At 36.5% G+C, this 17,585-nt stretch overlaps 1 protein-coding gene across 17 annotated transcripts in view; it reads right to left on the reverse strand.

The window, feature by feature from the left end:
- TENM2 (teneurin transmembrane protein 2) overlaps nucleotides 1-17,585 on the reverse strand; it is a 608,636-nt gene that overhangs the window by 422,618 nt on the left and 168,433 nt on the right. For all 17 annotated transcript variants that reach the window (XM_046900248.1, XM_025154777.3, XM_040646802.2 and 14 more), the window contains 1 exon segment: nucleotides 10,173-10,448. In XM_046900248.1, coding sequence (XP_046756204.1) covers nucleotides 10,173-10,448 — 276 coding nt within the window.

Below are 17,585 nucleotides of genomic sequence, written 5' to 3' on the forward strand. Positions count from 1 at the left end.
TTGAAAAATGCAGAGAACTCCAAAAAGGAAGGAAATGAACTGAATTATTTATGTACGTTGTTAGCTTTAGAAGTAACTCTGAGTTGCATAAAAATGAGAAAGAGAATAAAACTCCAAATACTTGTATATCATCCACAAACACATAACACAGATACAAATTCTCAATTCCTAGTGATTTTGTGTCATTCACTGACACATTAACCACTCAAGACCAACAGCTTGAAAGGTTTGCCACTGTAAAGGAGTTTAATAAAGTGAACAGCAGGACTTACAGACAGATGAAAACCATCACAACATATTATATTACTGTAGCATGCCTCTGTAAACTGGTATACTCACATGGACAGTAGAACATTTTTGGTGGCAGGTTACTGCCTCCTTGCCCAGGCTGCTTGTTTCATTAGCTGTTCTAAATCTAAGCATTTTGATGAGTTCTCTCAACCTCACTCGACTCCTCTTGCCTTTGCACCTAATCTCCCACTATTTGCTCTCATCTTTTCACATTGCAGAACAAAGACACAATCTTAGCCTTAACTTAATCCTTCCTACCCCAGCCTTCTTTTTATTTATCCAACAGACAACTTTTGAACACAATTGATGGAAATGTGACATTTTACTTAACAAAAAAAAAGAAAGAAAATAGTTCTAGCGAAACAGCACACTGTTGCACAATTACATCTGCATCTGCCTTCTTCCTATTTACACTGCATGATATAGCTTGAACCTATTAGCATTTTGTGGGAGAGAAAAAGTAAAATAATACCCCTTAAAAACAATCCCCTTGTTTTGAAATGAAATGGGAAAAATGAGTAATTTAATAATTAGTCTTACTGTAAGTTTGTCAACTAGAAATGTTGTACAGAAAACTGATAAAATCCATTTATTATCTATCATCACTCATGTTATAAAAAATAAATAAATTCCCCTGGGACTCTTAATTATTCATTATTACAGCTCAGCATCTGAGAAAACAGAAGCTAGATTTTCACTCTCGAGCACTAATTTGATGTTGAGAAAAGTCCCTTAACCATTTGTGTGAAAAAATCCAACTGCTACCTTTCAATATTTCTGAATGACAGTCAGGGCTCTAAGCAAACAAATGATGCTCACATATCATGCTTTGCCTACAGGCATGTTATTATAATTGAATGATATTATGCTGTCTTACAAGATGGTATCTTGGTTTCAATAGGGCAAACATGGCAAGCAAGAATCAGTTTCCATAGGCACCTTGAACTTTCTAGTAATACAGTTTCATCAACTGAACATTCTTCCGCTCTGTATAGTAATGGAAAGCCTTAGAATGACTTGAACAGTTGGCCATCTCTGAGATATTTGTAACACTCTCAAAAACACACACAAAAAAACCAAAACATCAGAGCATTCTTTTCATTCAATTGTTGCCCAACTGTAAAATCTGTCCCAGAGATATGTTATCTGAAGACCCTCAGTAATACCAAAAAGCTCGTAATAATTAAAAAAAAAAACAACTGAAAATTCCTCTTCTATCTTAAGTCATGCAAAAATAAGCTTGATAATTCATATTTTAATTTTGTTTGCATAAATGGCTACACTTTGTATTTCAAAGCAAACAGAAAAACATTAAAGAATGGCAGGCGTAGAAATGAGTTACATCTTGAATCTAAATACAGTCTGATGTACACTGTAAATGGATTGTATCTGTGAAAGAACTAAGCTTCTGAGAGTCCAGCTTGTGTAAACCTCCACCACCTCTCCACAGATGGATAATCACGTTCGGATTATCTCACAGACCCAGACTGTAATGGACAGTACATGCAAGTCCAAGGCTCTTGCACAATTTTAATAAAAGGAAAGGGACCTTGAACTGGATGCCTACAGGACCCAGCACACAATCTATCAACAACTTGTTTTCTGATAACTATACCTCCTTCTACAATTTCCTTCCCCCCATGTCAAATCACTCTTTTGACATTGGTGCTGTTCTGCTGTGTAGTACCAAGTATCTATAAATAAGCAGATATTTTCTTGGTAAGAAAGAACTAACAGAATTTGCATGGAACTGCAATACAAGTTGTGTTTCTTACACGTATTTATGAAACTTAAATACAAGTGGAGAACCAGGAACATGTCCTCCCTTAGGGTTTGGTTCCAACTAATGCTAGATCTCCTAAATGCAACACCTGAAGAATTGACTCTACCTACAGCTCTGCTGCCAGTAGTGTAAATTATTCTCCACAAGGCTTTTTCTTGACACAGCTTTACACAAAAACTGTTTTTTTTTTAACACAAGATTGTGGAAGATCACAGCAATGGCACCCTCTGGTGACAAACGTAACACATTATAATGATATGAACCATTTAGCCTGGGAAAACATTTAAAGCTACCTTTACTGCAAATCTACTGCATGGAAAGCATTCCCATGGCAAACTGCAAGAAGTACGTGAGTATTTTTAAGGACATTTACAAGTAGCCTGCAATAGCAGCCAATGTTACTGAAAGGGTAAATTCTTCAGATTAGTTTGATTTCTCTGTTATCATCATATCTTCCTTGTATTCTGTTAAGATGTCCTTTAACCATCAAGGACTAATTTGACCAACCATATATAAACAAGTTACATTCTTATCATAACTGGTATTTCATATTCACATATGGTTCAGATTTCAGCATGTTATTGGTAGCGCTACCAACAGCTTTTGATATGCTGAAGAACACAAATGAGAGGTCTGTAAACCAAAGACTTAACAAGCAAGTGTATGCAAAGTGGATGAACAGCTGCTCATAACACATCTTTCACTTGATTCAAGAAGTAGAACTGCAGCCTTTCTGATATGTCAGTCATCCCCACAGTTTCTTAAAGAGGGAACACGAGTGTCAGCAATTTCAAATGGTACAGAAGGACTTAAATATACAAAAGTATTTTCCTTTCCAATGTCAAAGAAGTAGGCTATCATACAACATGTAGAAGCCTAAGTTCTTTTAAGAAAGTTATCTTTAACCCATGTAAGATAGAGTGAAATTGAAAATGAAGAAAACAGATAATTTCTGGATTGCTTATATCATATGCTACTGAAGAAGTCCAGTTCTGGTAGGACTTTCTACAAAAAGCTGAATCACGAATACTGAGTAAAGGTAGGTAAAATCTAGTTATTCTAATGTATGCATATATTAAAACTTCAGAACTTAAAGAAGTTCCTATATGTTTTCTACCTGAATATCATTTATTTCTGAATAGATGGTTATATTTAAACATTTCAGTAACAATCACACGTAATATATTCTCTTAGACAAGTTGCCAGAGAACTTGAAATGAACACTGCAAAGAGTGTAAACACAAAATATATCAAATTAAATATTTAGTAACAGCATTAATACTTAAACATCCCTTATATGCGTGTAGATAGACATGTACGGCAAACAGGCATTCACTCTACATGCACAGAGAATCCATTGGTCAAATTCAAGCAAAGCAGCCTAAACAACAGGTTGACTAGAACAAGCAGTGTGTACCTTCACCTAATTATGTGCTTATTAGTGAAAAATGCAAGCCTTTGTAATTAGGGAGATTATTAACAGTGGGATGTGCTACAAGAACAAAAGTACCAGTATCTAGCTTGATAAATTCAGAAGAAGCTTTAGATAAAATTTGATAGCTTTCTGAAAGAGAAGACTTAAAATAAATTCAATGCATGGATTCCTGTATTGAGTGCTTCAGTTTACACGGGAATGTAAAATACACCTATTTTTTATGCTGCACTCTGATAAATTTTGTTTCAACAATGTGTACAGCCAAACCTTCCTGTAACAGTTTTATCTCTCATCAGCCACTCACAATGAATTCATTACCAAGCTGGATTAATGTTATCAGATACACATTTCTGTTAAGGAAAAGTGTAACAAGGCATTATTCTAATTCAGTTGTACTTTTGAACAAAGGCACTGCTGCTTGCTTAAGTGACCTGTATGATCTAAGTTTGCTTTACTCTAACTAATAATTGACAAACTGAATGATGTGTTGTAATGAAATTCTTTAAAATACAGTTTCATCACTTCTGTCCAGTAGATGGAAGGGCTCATGATTAAAATATTAACTGAAAAATCACAAGGTTATGTTGAGATCGCTTTTTTTTTTTTTTTTTTTAATTGAAAAACCTGCCTGTGTTGCAATCCTCAGTGATAATGCAGACAAAGTTGCACACAAAAGCATTTGTCTCATGCTTAGGAAAAGCAGAGCATCCACAGCTAACGGACTCAGCTGTGGCAGTATTTCCCAGGTAGACTTAATTCACCAGTCTATATTTCTGTTTCCCTTGATTTCTGGGCTAAATACTGGGTTTTGTTTCCACCTATATAGCTTGGATGAGGGGTATAGAGGGGACTATCAGGTACTCTAAATAACTCACTCTGAAGAGCAAAAATGAAAAATGGAAACTGCTTCAGCCAGGTCCTGATGTAGTCACATGGACAGAAAGCAAAATGTTCAGGCTCAGCAGGCAGAACGCGGCATTTAATGTGGCAGAAGTACTAAAATCCCTGACACCTAAGAGAAATGAAAGCTTACGAACTTCACATACAGGACCTCTAACTCAACCATTGACACTGTTTAACCCTTTAGGCCAGGTAAGCATAAGTACACTCCTGCAGCCACATCTGCACTCTATCCAGAATATCACCAACACTGTGTTCTGAGTGGTGTTTAGTTCTTTGGCTGCACCTGTATGTTTAGCATTACTTTCACTGCATCATCCCGTGATCTACACTGGAGTGTTATTGGGTTATATTAAGATAGTAACGAATGTTTAAGATTTTATATACTGTCATTTCATGTTCCTGTCTTGCACAAGACTTTAAAGTTTACCAGCAATACATACCCATTTTTTGACCTTAGCTCCATCATTTAGCCTACTCCCACACTAACTGCATATACCGCTTACCTGGACAAAACTGTCTTTGACATGCAGTTAGGTCTTCACAAGTTCTTCCCGCTAGTCAGTTCCACTATTGGGATGCTACTTCCATTCAGAAGTGCCCTCACGTTTTGAGAACACATCAAAATTGGATCCACTTAAGCAACTGAGTTCTGATGCTGTGCTTAATGAGTTTTTAAATTTGTCATTTACAAAGTACTTCACATGCCTTCCTGGAAAAGTATACCCATGCACAAGCTAAACCATTCAGGAGCTCTTTCTTAAGAAGCTTTGCTGATGTATGAAGCATGTTTCCTTTTTCTGAGTCTCTGACATCTCATTTAAAACCCTTGGGACCATCTGGACACTTTTGCAGCTGTGAAAAGATGACACAATTGTGGTGGCTCTTCCTCTCTTCTCTGCCCCTCCTGTTGCTTCCAAGTCAACGAGGCAGGTCTGGGAGGTAAATGTGCACAACATTCCCAGGGAGCACCAATGGCAGAGACTAACTACCATACAACATACAGTTAAGTCCACAGCTTCCCTGCTTCTTGCATATGGAGAGAAACTACCTCAAAATGAAAAGTGGATATTCTCTTTTTTCCTAACTCAACCCAAGACTTTGTAGATCTGATCCTACTGAAATCACACTGTTTCACCAACTTTTTTTTATTTTTTTAAAGCAACTCCCCATAGCCCAAAGCAAATATTTTTAAATGGAAATATTTAGGAAGCAAGATTAACTCCAACTTATTAAACACAAACAGAATCCTGTCGTCAGGAAGATTAAAACCTACTTTCAGCTCGGTCTAATCATACTCAGAGGTTATCTTGCAGGAGACAAAATCAAAATCTTCTGAAGAGCAGAATCACAGTTTCACCACAAGCTTTTCTGCAAATTATGAAGTGTGAAATAGCATGCTGAATAAAAATTAAAATAAGGAAATATTGAGAACAAGATGTCAAAATTTAAACAGTGAAAATAAGAAAATAAACTCTTCAGCTGTCATCTGATGGTCTGATGCCCCTGTACATTACTTTGATGTGGCAGTATCTTTTCTTTTTTATCATAAATCTAAGACTGTTGTTTAACAACATCCTGGAAAAAGCCTTGACTACTCTCCTCATAAAAGTAAAGCATCCATAAAAATAAGAGGTTGGTTTGAATTAAGATTTGTTTTTGATTTTTTAAGATCTACTTTACACACACACTGGAGAAATTACAATATGAAAATCAACACCAGAAAACCCAGAGTAGGAAAAAAAAAAAAAAACAAACAGAAAAAGTTGATTTCCTTTTTCTCCTCTGTAAGATAGAACAAATTTAACAGAAATACACTCTCTCATATTTTATCTTAAAGTATTCCCTACTTCATTCTACTTAATACATTATATATTTTAGTGATATATATATATATATGTATACATATATGTAATATATAATCTAATAAATGATATGTACTTGTGGTGTTTTCCAGTATTCAAACCAAAGGTCTGAATCTACTACAATAAAAAAAAAGACCAAAGTGATGTTTTTCCTGAACCTGATCATCATTTCTCCGAGAAGCATCCTGCAACATATTTCCATAGCACCTGAATCCTTACACCTGGTGCTGGAGACCAGCTGCCTCCAACAGCTAGGGAAGCTCTTCAGGAAAGGGAGATGAAATGAGGAGAAGGTAAGAGTACGGCACTACTAGATTCAACAGTGGGAGTTTCCGGGTTCATTCAGATTATGTAGCCCTGTTTTGAACCTCAGCACATATAGTTAGGCTATCAACACAGAACTACTTTTGCAGATTTAGGATTATTTCCTTTACACATGCTTCACCTACAAAGAACTACCAAAATCACAGAGTTTTTAAAGTACTTCAAACATAAACACAGATTACCATAGGTACCACACAGGCTGCAGATCTGTCCCCAGTCCATACTGTACCTATCTTCTCCTTAATTGTGATGTTCTATCTATTTGCATTCCTAATTTGCAAGTTACTTGATTTTACTATGCCTTAGCTTTTTTAATAAGAACTCGACTTGGAAAAAAGAAAAACGAAAGAAAAAAAAAAAGAAGCCCTGGTAGAACACATGCTTCCAAGTCATTAGCTAAAAATAATCAAAACCTAAGCTGTACTCTGGAAATAGGAATATCATAGGTTTAAGACTGACCATGCGATACAGGATGACAAATACTGCTACTAAATGTTTTCCATTACATTTTGGAATAAACAGTTACAAGATTTAATAAAGAAAAATAAACATTCAGGAGCCCTCTGGTATATCCCCTACACACTGTATCTGTGGGTGTCCTGAAATAACTCTCTGCAATGCTGGCACATGACATCAGAGGAGAGCTACATTTCTGACTGTTTACATTTGGATGTATCACGAAAATTTCAATTTACTTAAATCTCACTGCTCAACAGATCATGTTGCATAATAATTTGGTGACAGATTTGCTTTTAAATATTTACATTGCTATACATTGCTATGTCTAAAGAAGAGATAACCAGATAGAGACAGCATTAAAAGTTGCAAAATATGTTAAGAATTTAGAGCCTAATCAGACTTAAAAAATAAAAGTGCTCCTTTTCAAACTGGATCTTCTGTTTTGTTAGGAAGAATGTCAGCATACCAAGTAAAAGTGAATTTAAATGAGTTTACATTACTTCTACTTATCTACAAGCATTTTGAACATGTCGATATTTCAGAGTTCACAAAATTCTAATCTATGATCAAATTACATCACACCAAATCTAGAAATGCAGAAAATGGTCAAAAGCTATGTGAATGGATTTGAATCAGTACAACACCAAATTGTTAGAGCAAGCGTCAGAAATGAAGTCATCTCTGGGCTACTTAGAGGTGTACAAAAAATTACATACATACATAATACATGTAGAAAATAAGAAGAGTGAAAAGGTTTTCTCTTTTTGTTGTTCTTGTTTTTGTTAGTTTGTTTTTCTCCCCCAAGTGCAATAATTGTCCCTTTAAGATTTTTACTACTGTTTTGTAACAATAGTAATGGTACCAAGGGAAAAAAACTTCAACAACATTTTCACTAAGTTCAGTGAAGCCTATGCATCATGAGCTCCCCTAATATCGCTAGGCATAAATGGATAAAATCTTGTACCAAGAAATGTATTGTTTTATGCCAGTACCTTGCAAATCTGAAACAATATCAGAAAGTGAATTTCTCTTGAAACACAGATTCTTGTTACTTCCTCTTCGAGATGAATACCTAGCAAGTTATTGATCTGCTTCTGAAGGACACAGTTTTTATTATGTAGGAAACCACTGCTGGGCACAAGTGTGAGAAATTAATGATGGTTTTGTAAGTGCCCACACTGCGGTGCTGAACCAGTGGGGCAACTGTCAATCTATATGATAATACATCCCAAAACTTCATAAAGTCAGTGATGTGAAAAAGCATTGATTTTTGAACTAACCAGAATTTGTGAAAGTAAGACTAAAAAGCTTACTGAAGTCAACACCTCTGTGTATACAGATAGTTGCGTGATCTTTTTTTAAACAACCAAACAACCACTTATCATAAGAGCCTTGCCAAGTAAAAGTGAAGTCCACACACTATTTCGTTTCTTGCGTGCTTTTACCACGTCCTCCTTCCTTTTACTTGTTCCTTTTGCTTATATTCTTTTCACTGTTTGAAAAATTATCTGTTCAAAATGGATTCAGTGCACTGTATTTCCAATTACTCAGTAATTATAATTCGCTTATTGTAATGACGAAAACAAAATGCAAGCAAACAGACTTCTTCCATCAGTGTCTACAACACCATACAATTAGGTCTCAAGATTAAATTTTCTGAGACACAAGGTGAAGCAAAGGGCTTCCTTCAGTAATGAAGAAAAGCTGCCAGTCACCTACATGAAGGGAATTCCTGCTAGAGAAATGAATTCCAATTGTTGTTTGAGCTTATCAAAACTATACTTAAGTAAATCTAAGTTGACTTTTTTTGTGAACAGTACTATTTTAAAAAATTAATTGATTAATTATCCAGTCAACAACTCTTTTTTACAATGTTTTCCTTGTGCAAGCAAATACATATTTCCTTTTTGGTTTTGATGAAGAAATATATTCTGCTATGCCTATAGAGAAAAGATGCTCCTTGAAGATTCAATTTAAATCAGGAAAAAATGCATGCTCTTGCAGAAAAAAATCAATTGCGCTTTTCTGAACTTTTTTCAATCAATACAGAAAGTGTAATTCAGTTTTACCTTGTTTGCTTTAACAAGGAGTTGATTAAGTTTCCAGTACCTATCACACCCCTGCTTTGCTGAAACTGAGACAGCTGCCACTGAACGTAGGGAGGAGCCTCTAATAAACAGGAAAGAAATCCTCATCTGGTAACTAACATCACGCCATAGATTAAATTTTGTGGTAAGTAATATGTGTAGCTAACACCTGCTTACGTTACCTGGTACTGGCTGCCTAAGTAATTGCTCCAAGGTCAACATTAAGGAGGTTCCTCTTCACCTTTGCAAAATGGCAAATGTCAAAGCTTTTATTTAATATTTTAACTAAGCTGAGTTTGCATCTTCATTACTCTATGGCATGGAGGACAAATGGCAGCAAATCCATTCTTACCATTTTTCTTCTTTAAAAAGATGTGAGCACAGATTATTTGTCTGATACATTTTTTGCAGGCACATATGAAAAACAACAATCTGTGCTATATGCATGTGAAAGGACAGCTGGCTGATGGAGCTTTTTCAATGACTGGTTAGGTGCTTTGTCAACAATGATTCGTTCACTGTCTGAAGTCTCATTTCTATGTAATTCATTACCTACTCTTTGCCTCAGTATGATGCACGTTTAATCCCGACAGCCCCTTATATCTACCAATAAGCAAGTACAGAAGTAAAAAACCACCAAATTCAAAACCCCCTGTAAAATCAGATAGCACCATTGTTACAGCACCTAGCATATTGCAGATTATTAATATTACTTCAAGTTGCGAATAGAAATCACACAAACTATTTTTAAAAATTCTCCTCGCTTCTCATCATTAAGTTTAAGTGAATATACTCTGAATATACATTTCTGTGAAGGGTTATTGCCTAGAAAGTAAATCATACGATAAACTATATATCATATTATGTAATAAGCATGCCATAGCTTCCTAACATTGATGTTAAAGAAAAAGTATTCAAAAGCAGCTTTAATCAAACAGAGAAAGAAAAGTGAAAAATTAATCTTTAGAAGAACATTTGTGTTATTACACATGTGCATCTAGAATAAATTGGAAAAAAAAAAGCCCTACCGTTTTCCTCATCTGACTTGTTCTCATTGTCGGAGTCAGTGAGCGTGAGAGCCGAGTTTTCACGACTTGACAGGCCAGAACTTCGCCTGGATTTGATCCCTCTTCCCCACAGCCTGATCGCGTGCTCTGGAGACATCCCGCCCTCCGTGTCTGAGTCAGCATCAGAGCCAGTGCTCAAGGAATAGCCTTGATGGAGTATTCCTATGTCCGAGCAGTAGCCACTTCGATGGGGAGAGGGCTCACAGATTCCCAGTTCTGCAAGGGTGAAGTTCGTTCCTAGAAAGGCAGTTAAACAAAAGTAAATAATTTAAAATTTAGGGGATCTAAGTTTCAAAGTAACAGAAAACTTGTATTTTTTCTTAACTATGCTGTGTGCCAAGACTTTGCAATTAATTACAGAGAGATCAACTTACATAAAACATATTGAATATAATTGAAATGGATGAAATACACAAAACAAGGGTAGATTTCAGTTACTTATGACAACTATTTTGGCTCCAACTACTTTATCACTTACGTATGTGATTAATGTAAAACTCCTGACAAGTGCTAATGACAAGACTTTCTTTAGGTTACATATCTAACCTTGCATTTGTAGAACCAGAGCCTTAGCTTTGAAGCTGATTATTTGATCACTTGGAAATAAGGTGTTTCTCATACACATGAGTATACGTAAAAAGAGTATCTTGTAAATTCTGATTTCATTTTTACTTTTAATTTCATAGCAAATAAATACTGGGAAAACAGTTTACAGAGCAGAGAATCACTTGAAAAAATCCAAATCTATCAGTGATCAAACAGAGAACCTTGTGACCAGTTTTGCACTTTCATATCTGGTGAGATTGATAGGTTAAAATCTGCTGTAGAAACCAAAATAGATGGATCTCAAAATCACTGTAACTGTTTTCCATCTCTATTCACCAAACTCAATAAGACAGTGAGCAATGACACCAAAATCAAGAGGCCCCTAGGTTTAGAGGCAAAACTTTTCTAGATCAGTATCAAAACAGGTGGCAGTTAGCAGTTAATAACGATGTAGCGGACAAAGCCGTACATATTTTCAGGGCACACAGAGTCCCCCAGGGTTCTCAGAAAGTATAGGCTTGCTAGTTGATTTCTGCTTATTTGTTTCCTACAGGAATGAACAGGACTGTTAAGAACTGAAAGTAGAATTATTCACCATCTCTATGGCTTTTTAGGCTTTTGAAAAGCAAAATGATTTCGGCTTCATTACTGTAGGCTAAAAATGAAGAATTAAGGCACACTGGGGTCACTGGCAGCATAGCTGCCAATAATGTAATTCATAGTGAAACTAAATCTGTTGCCTGTATCTCTATAGTGGTAGTTGCATTTTGTCCAAAAGCAGTTTATATTTTCTTCTCTTCTCCAATATATTTACCAGAATGATGCTTTATTTTGGAAATTCATACACTAAAAAAAAGAAAAAACAGAAACACAAACACAAAACATACAGAACAAGGTTGCAAATTGGTGAACTGTGAGCAATGAGCTTGGCACTTTCTGACCTGTACGTGTAAAGTGCATGCTGACACCAGACACACACCATGAAAGGGAAGCTTTTGAAGTCTTCTTGTCTGCTGCTGGCATAAATATCCACAAATACACACCAGCTATGAATATATTAGCTTAATTAAGCTATTTTACATACACGGTGAAACAATTCAATGATATTCTGTAGAATTTAACAGTCATTACAAGCTCTGATTACTTCACTCTGATTAGCATGCTTTACCGACATGAGAAGTTGAACACAACATCTCATGTGCTAAGTAATTTTCATAGGAATTCTTACTTCATTTGTCTGAGGAAAATGGTAAAGGTACTTATAGTGGAAAGTAAACACAGCAGTCACAGAACCCATTCATCCATGTGAGTTTTGTCATCTGAGAACCTGGCAGCTTCCAGAAGCATGGAGAAAAAGCCTTGAAAACTGACCAGCTTTTAAAAACTGGAGCAGATCAACTCAAGAACATGAATGAAAACAGTCCACTGAGCCTCTGGAACAGAGGCTCTTCCAGATGTTTTTTTACATCTGTAAGTATTTATAGAACTTACATATATACATATATCAAGGGATTTCTCAGATACATCTATTTTATATCTAAATATATATAAATGCATCAGTATTTAGGTATACTTTCTGATACCTCATTGCTCTTCATTTCACTTGAAAACCTGAGGAAAAAGCTGCAGAAACAGTTATGCTGTCTAGCCCTTAGCTTCACCTGGATTGGGTCCTGCATCTCTCAGTTCCCTTAAAGGAAACTGTCTCAAATAACACATGATCCACTTAGATAATATTCTCCCATCTGCTCAGCCACAATGGCACATTAAGGGATTCATGGTATTAGTAAAGCACTGCTGTAAACTCAGAGGATAAATATGGCTCTAGATGCACCAGTATTATTTATCCAGAATTTCAAAGCAAAAAATCCTACTTATTTTGGAAATGAAGTACCTCCTCTCACACAAGAAGAAAAGATCTAACTCAGTACATACCCACTGGCGCTGGCAGAACACTCCATATGGGATCCTGATGACAGAAAGGTCACCAGGAACCATGGCAGCCTTCCCCATCCCTACAGCCCATGTGTGCTGGAGTGTGCTTAGATCCAGCCCAGCCTGGTGGCTCAGGGTGTCCCTTGAGATGCATCCTCCTCATGACTGCCAGAGATCAGGACACCAGGCCAATCCAGACTTCATGGAACCAAACCCAAGGAAGGCAGGCGTCACCCGCTGCTTTACCATATCCTGACAATTCAACTTGTTCCACCGTGTGTTCACAGAGGAAAGACTGACCCATGAACTAATGCAGCCAAGGAAGACGGGTGATTTCTTAGTGTTAAATACAGCATGCTCTGCCTTTGGGGCTTGCCCGTAACTCTCAGGGGTAGAGAATAACAGCATTTCACTGGAACTTCACATGCACAGGACTGAAATGAGGGATCAGGATACATTCTTGCACATTCAAAAATGAGACTGTTTTCTTTCAGATTTTTGTATTATCTCCTACACTGCTGGTGGCACTAAGTGAAAAGAGATAAATAGTATCCGAACCTTATCAGGGGAAGTGAAAGGAATCTTTCCCTTGGAGGAAACACCACACAAAAATAAAACTTCAGTGTTTTTTGCTTTTTCATGTGTAATGGAGCTTATTAGCCTCCATCGTTATTCTCCTCATCCACACCTGCAGAAACCACCAGACCACTTTTGTTAAAGAAAGACAGTTAACACCATCTGCTCCCTTAAGGTGTATGTAACTTCTCATGCAAAAATAGATCAGCAGCATACTGGTTTAGAAATGTAATATAATGTTATATACTTGATCATCACACCTATAATCTGCATGCTGTGAGTTGTCTCTCAATAGAGCAGAAAAGCTCTGTTTTCCTTCTCATTTGCATATGACTAGTATTATCTTTCAAGCTCATTTCCTTCTACAGCAAGTTACTACGTAAGTTAATTAGTGTACAAATATTCACTAGAAGTGTGATTAATTCAATGATGTGCAACTCTGCTTATCCCTGCTAAGACTAGAAACCATTACCATAGAAGTAAAGGTTATTCTCACCTAACCTCTAGGCAGAGGTCTCACTTGGTTAATTACAAATTACAGGAATCACCCTTCTGAAGATTAATCTAATCCAGCTGTGATCACCATAAAATGCCCCCAGAGAAGATATCTGAAACCAGTAATGCAAAGATATGGCAAATTCGTCTTCAAGTAAATATTACTGACATGACATTCTTTGCTGCTATAATCAATTTACAAGAAGTTGGGATTTTTTTTTTCTTTTATATTTATTGAGGACATCCCATCTTTTGTCAATTTTTCTGCTGTGCTAATAGCTATAATGATTTATGCTGGCATGAGTACCACAGTTTAACTCCAATCTGTGGTATACAAAGAGGTCATTCTTTTTAATAAACCGTGGTGTACACTTCTTAATCTTTCTCAGTTCTATACACATTCATTCATTATAATGACAGAGAGGACAGATGATTACACTCTCATTTTTTAATTTGCTTATTGTGTATATTTTTAACATTAACCCTTTTACTGATCCTCCTTATCAGATACACAACTGCCATCTTTTTGATTCTACTTGGTTTTTCTCCTTCACCTTTCTGGGGGTTAAAATATCCTTAAATCAGAAGTACTTTTTCTGTGCAACATGCAGGAATTTTAACCACACAGCCACAACGAACAGCCCCTGTTGGCAAATGTCATATTTGCATGAACCATGCCTGGAAAATTCTCCTGTTAACATTTTTGAACAACTTCTAAAATTCAACAGAAACAGCATGATTTTCTTAAAAGCAAAACCATTTCTGGCAGCCTTAGTCCCTTCCACGGCAAACAGAAATCTGCACACACATTACAACATACAGTTTCTATTGGAAATATATTTTCTAGCTTCTCTCCTCAATGGCAGATAAATCCTTTAATTGTCTTTTTCATAATCCTCTTCCTGCCATGCTTCTTTCTGGCTCGGAGATCCCCAGGCCTAATAGCAGGATACAGATAGTTCTCTTTTCAACAATAGCTCAGTTGACAGTTAGTAATACTGCAGCTACATCTACAGTTAAATGAAACGTTAAGGTTTATAAAACCAGACACCTAATGAGGTTTTGTTTAATATTGTGATCTTAAGCAATCTCCACTGCATTTTCAGTTAAATTTACTTTGATTTGGTGATGATGGAGTTACTCTCCTGTCTTTTATCCTTCCTCATTCATTCCTTATGTACCACATCGAGAATACAATATTATTAATTACTGCACACACATTTTCTGCAGAAGTGCTGAGCATAGCCTCTGAAAACATCTCAAACACTTCATAATTTGCCTTCACCTCCTTGTGAGGTGAGCATTTCTCATTGTCCTGTAATAGCTTTTAAACTACAGAAAGGAAGACTTTGAGCAACCTCTTCCCAGAGCACACACAAATTTTGGCATAACACATCACATAGAAAGCATCTACAATGCAGCCCAGGTTAAAATGCAGTTCTTCAGGGTAATATCTGACATTCCTAGGTAGGCTTTCACACGCAGTAAACTTTCCAACTTTTCCAAGCCCTCAGGAACATTAAAGAAGAGCTTCACTTAACACAAAGACATGAGCTCCTACAAAGATTTGAGATCCTACAGATCTGCCATTCTGAAGGAGACAGGACAAATGTGAGCAATTGAGTAAGGGTCCACACTTTATGTCCCAGAGGAAGGTAGCCATGGGGACAGGACTGTGCAGAGTGGAGCACAGAGTGCAGCAGCTCTTTGGCACCAAGCATCAGCTTCACAGTCAAACTCCGTAGCAATTCCATGAATCCAGCAGCTACAGCAAAGATGTGCAGACAGATAACAGTAACAGCTTTTCCAGCCTGGGAACCTCTGATCCAAAGGCTGGAGAAGCTTTCATTTCACCAACAAAATAGTCATGTGGAGTTTGCACTGCAGATTAAGTAATGGATTTTCTTCTCAGAACTGCTCAGATACTCCTCATCTGCTCTCCAAGAAAATCAACTCTAAGTTGGTAGAGTTCACGAAAAACTTCCGCCTAAGTAGTTCAATCTATCCAAGTTATGAGATGTTATTAGAAGAAATGCTATATAAACTCACCTGTACACAACAAATTAACATGCATATAAGTTCTCCTCTTCTCAATGCAACATCAGCCTCCTCCATTAATCTGCTTATCTCTAATGAAATGTATCATCTATCATTTAGTAGGCAACGACTGTTCTCTGATCAAAATCAAATTAAAACCCACAGGGCTGTGTGTGCTAAACACGTACTTTACCTGTATTTGCATAAATATCTCCTATTGCAGCGATTGCTTCCCAGGCAACCTCTAGCAAAAGGGGAGAAAATCTGCTCTTTTTAGGGCTACTTCATGTCTAGAGAAACCACGAGTATGACCACAGATCTGACCCACTCTAATCCGATTTTCTTCATTTTTTGTAAAAGTGACAAGAAAACATGAGAAATGTTCAATATTTAAAACCACAACAATATGCCTTTTTACTTTGTGAACAAGACTTGAAATGCTTCTCAGATCTGATAATAGACGTTTGAGCATTCTGGAATTAGTTGTGCCACATTACTCATGTCAAAATACATCCACAAAAGCAAGAAGTTAACAACTGGGCTGTTGTACTGCAGAAACAAACTTCCACATCTTAAAAAGAAAGACTGAAAACAGCCCACAAGAACTACGACTGGAGGAAAATTGGCACCAAGTTTGTTTTCATCTGCAAAATGAAGACAACAAAACCACACTATCAAACTATTATCAACAACTGCAATAATAAGTAGTGCATTTCTTGGGATAAAACCTGCACCCATTTGCAGCTGTGTACTGCAACATACCTCAACAAGAGCACAGCTGTAAGTTACTACAAGTCAGGTTCTACTACTTTGTCCTTTACAAGCAGCAAAAGAGGAACAGAACATGAAGCCTCATGGCAAGTAATGATGTTCTTAAAGCTTCCAATAAATATCTATAATCTCAGCAGCTCTAGTCCAAACACCATCAAAATAACATTGGTTCTGGGGAAGGGATGCATTGGGATTTCTTTTTTTTTTTTTTTATTGTGATGGAATTTAATAAACCGAAGTCAGAGAGTGTATTTTCTATTCCACGTCAAAATAATCTATGGACTAGTTGTATTATCTTTCCTTTTTCTGGAGATTTTGAATTCCTAAATAAAATTCAAAAAAGAGGCATAAATATCATAAAGAATACGGTGCATTGGTGTTCATAAAGTCATAGATACCACACAAGACAACAGAAATAATTATTTTCAAATGCTGCTTTCAAATTAAACAACATGCCCATCAACTCCTGTTAAACAGGCCAAGTATCTTCTGATTAAGGAATGTTAACTACAACTCCATGAAAAATACCAACTTCAAAGAGGACTTTTTAAAAAGTTGTATAAAAAGAGCAGTGTTATTCCAATGGAGAGCAGCTACCATTCAGTATCTACATTGGCTATCCATGCTTGTGATGCACAAGGCTCACAGGGCACAAATAAGAACAGAGATTAGACCACGGTACCCACAGAACGCAAAATCTCAGTTTCCATCTCTAAAGATGGTATTAGACATTTGCATTCTAGTGCAGCTCACAGATGCCTGTCCTATGTAGTAAAAGCAATTGTGTTATGTCAGAAAATGAGAATGAGTTCTCCTTGTCTCCTGAAAAAACCCTATTTTTATATAAATACTATTTATATTATACTTTATTAACCACATAGATTTGAGCACTTTTTGATAAAAATCACTGTCTAGAAATGTTAATCAATACATGAACTTGAGTTTAATTATTAAGAAGGTCCTCCAAGAAACTCTGCAGGAAACTACCAGCAGATAAATGAGTGGGTGATAATT

This window comes from Gallus gallus, chromosome 13 (assembly GCF_016699485.2).
Source record: "Gallus gallus isolate bGalGal1 chromosome 13, bGalGal1.mat.broiler.GRCg7b, whole genome shotgun sequence".
In the NCBI taxonomy this organism is placed as follows: domain Eukaryota; kingdom Metazoa; phylum Chordata; class Aves; order Galliformes; family Phasianidae; genus Gallus; species Gallus gallus.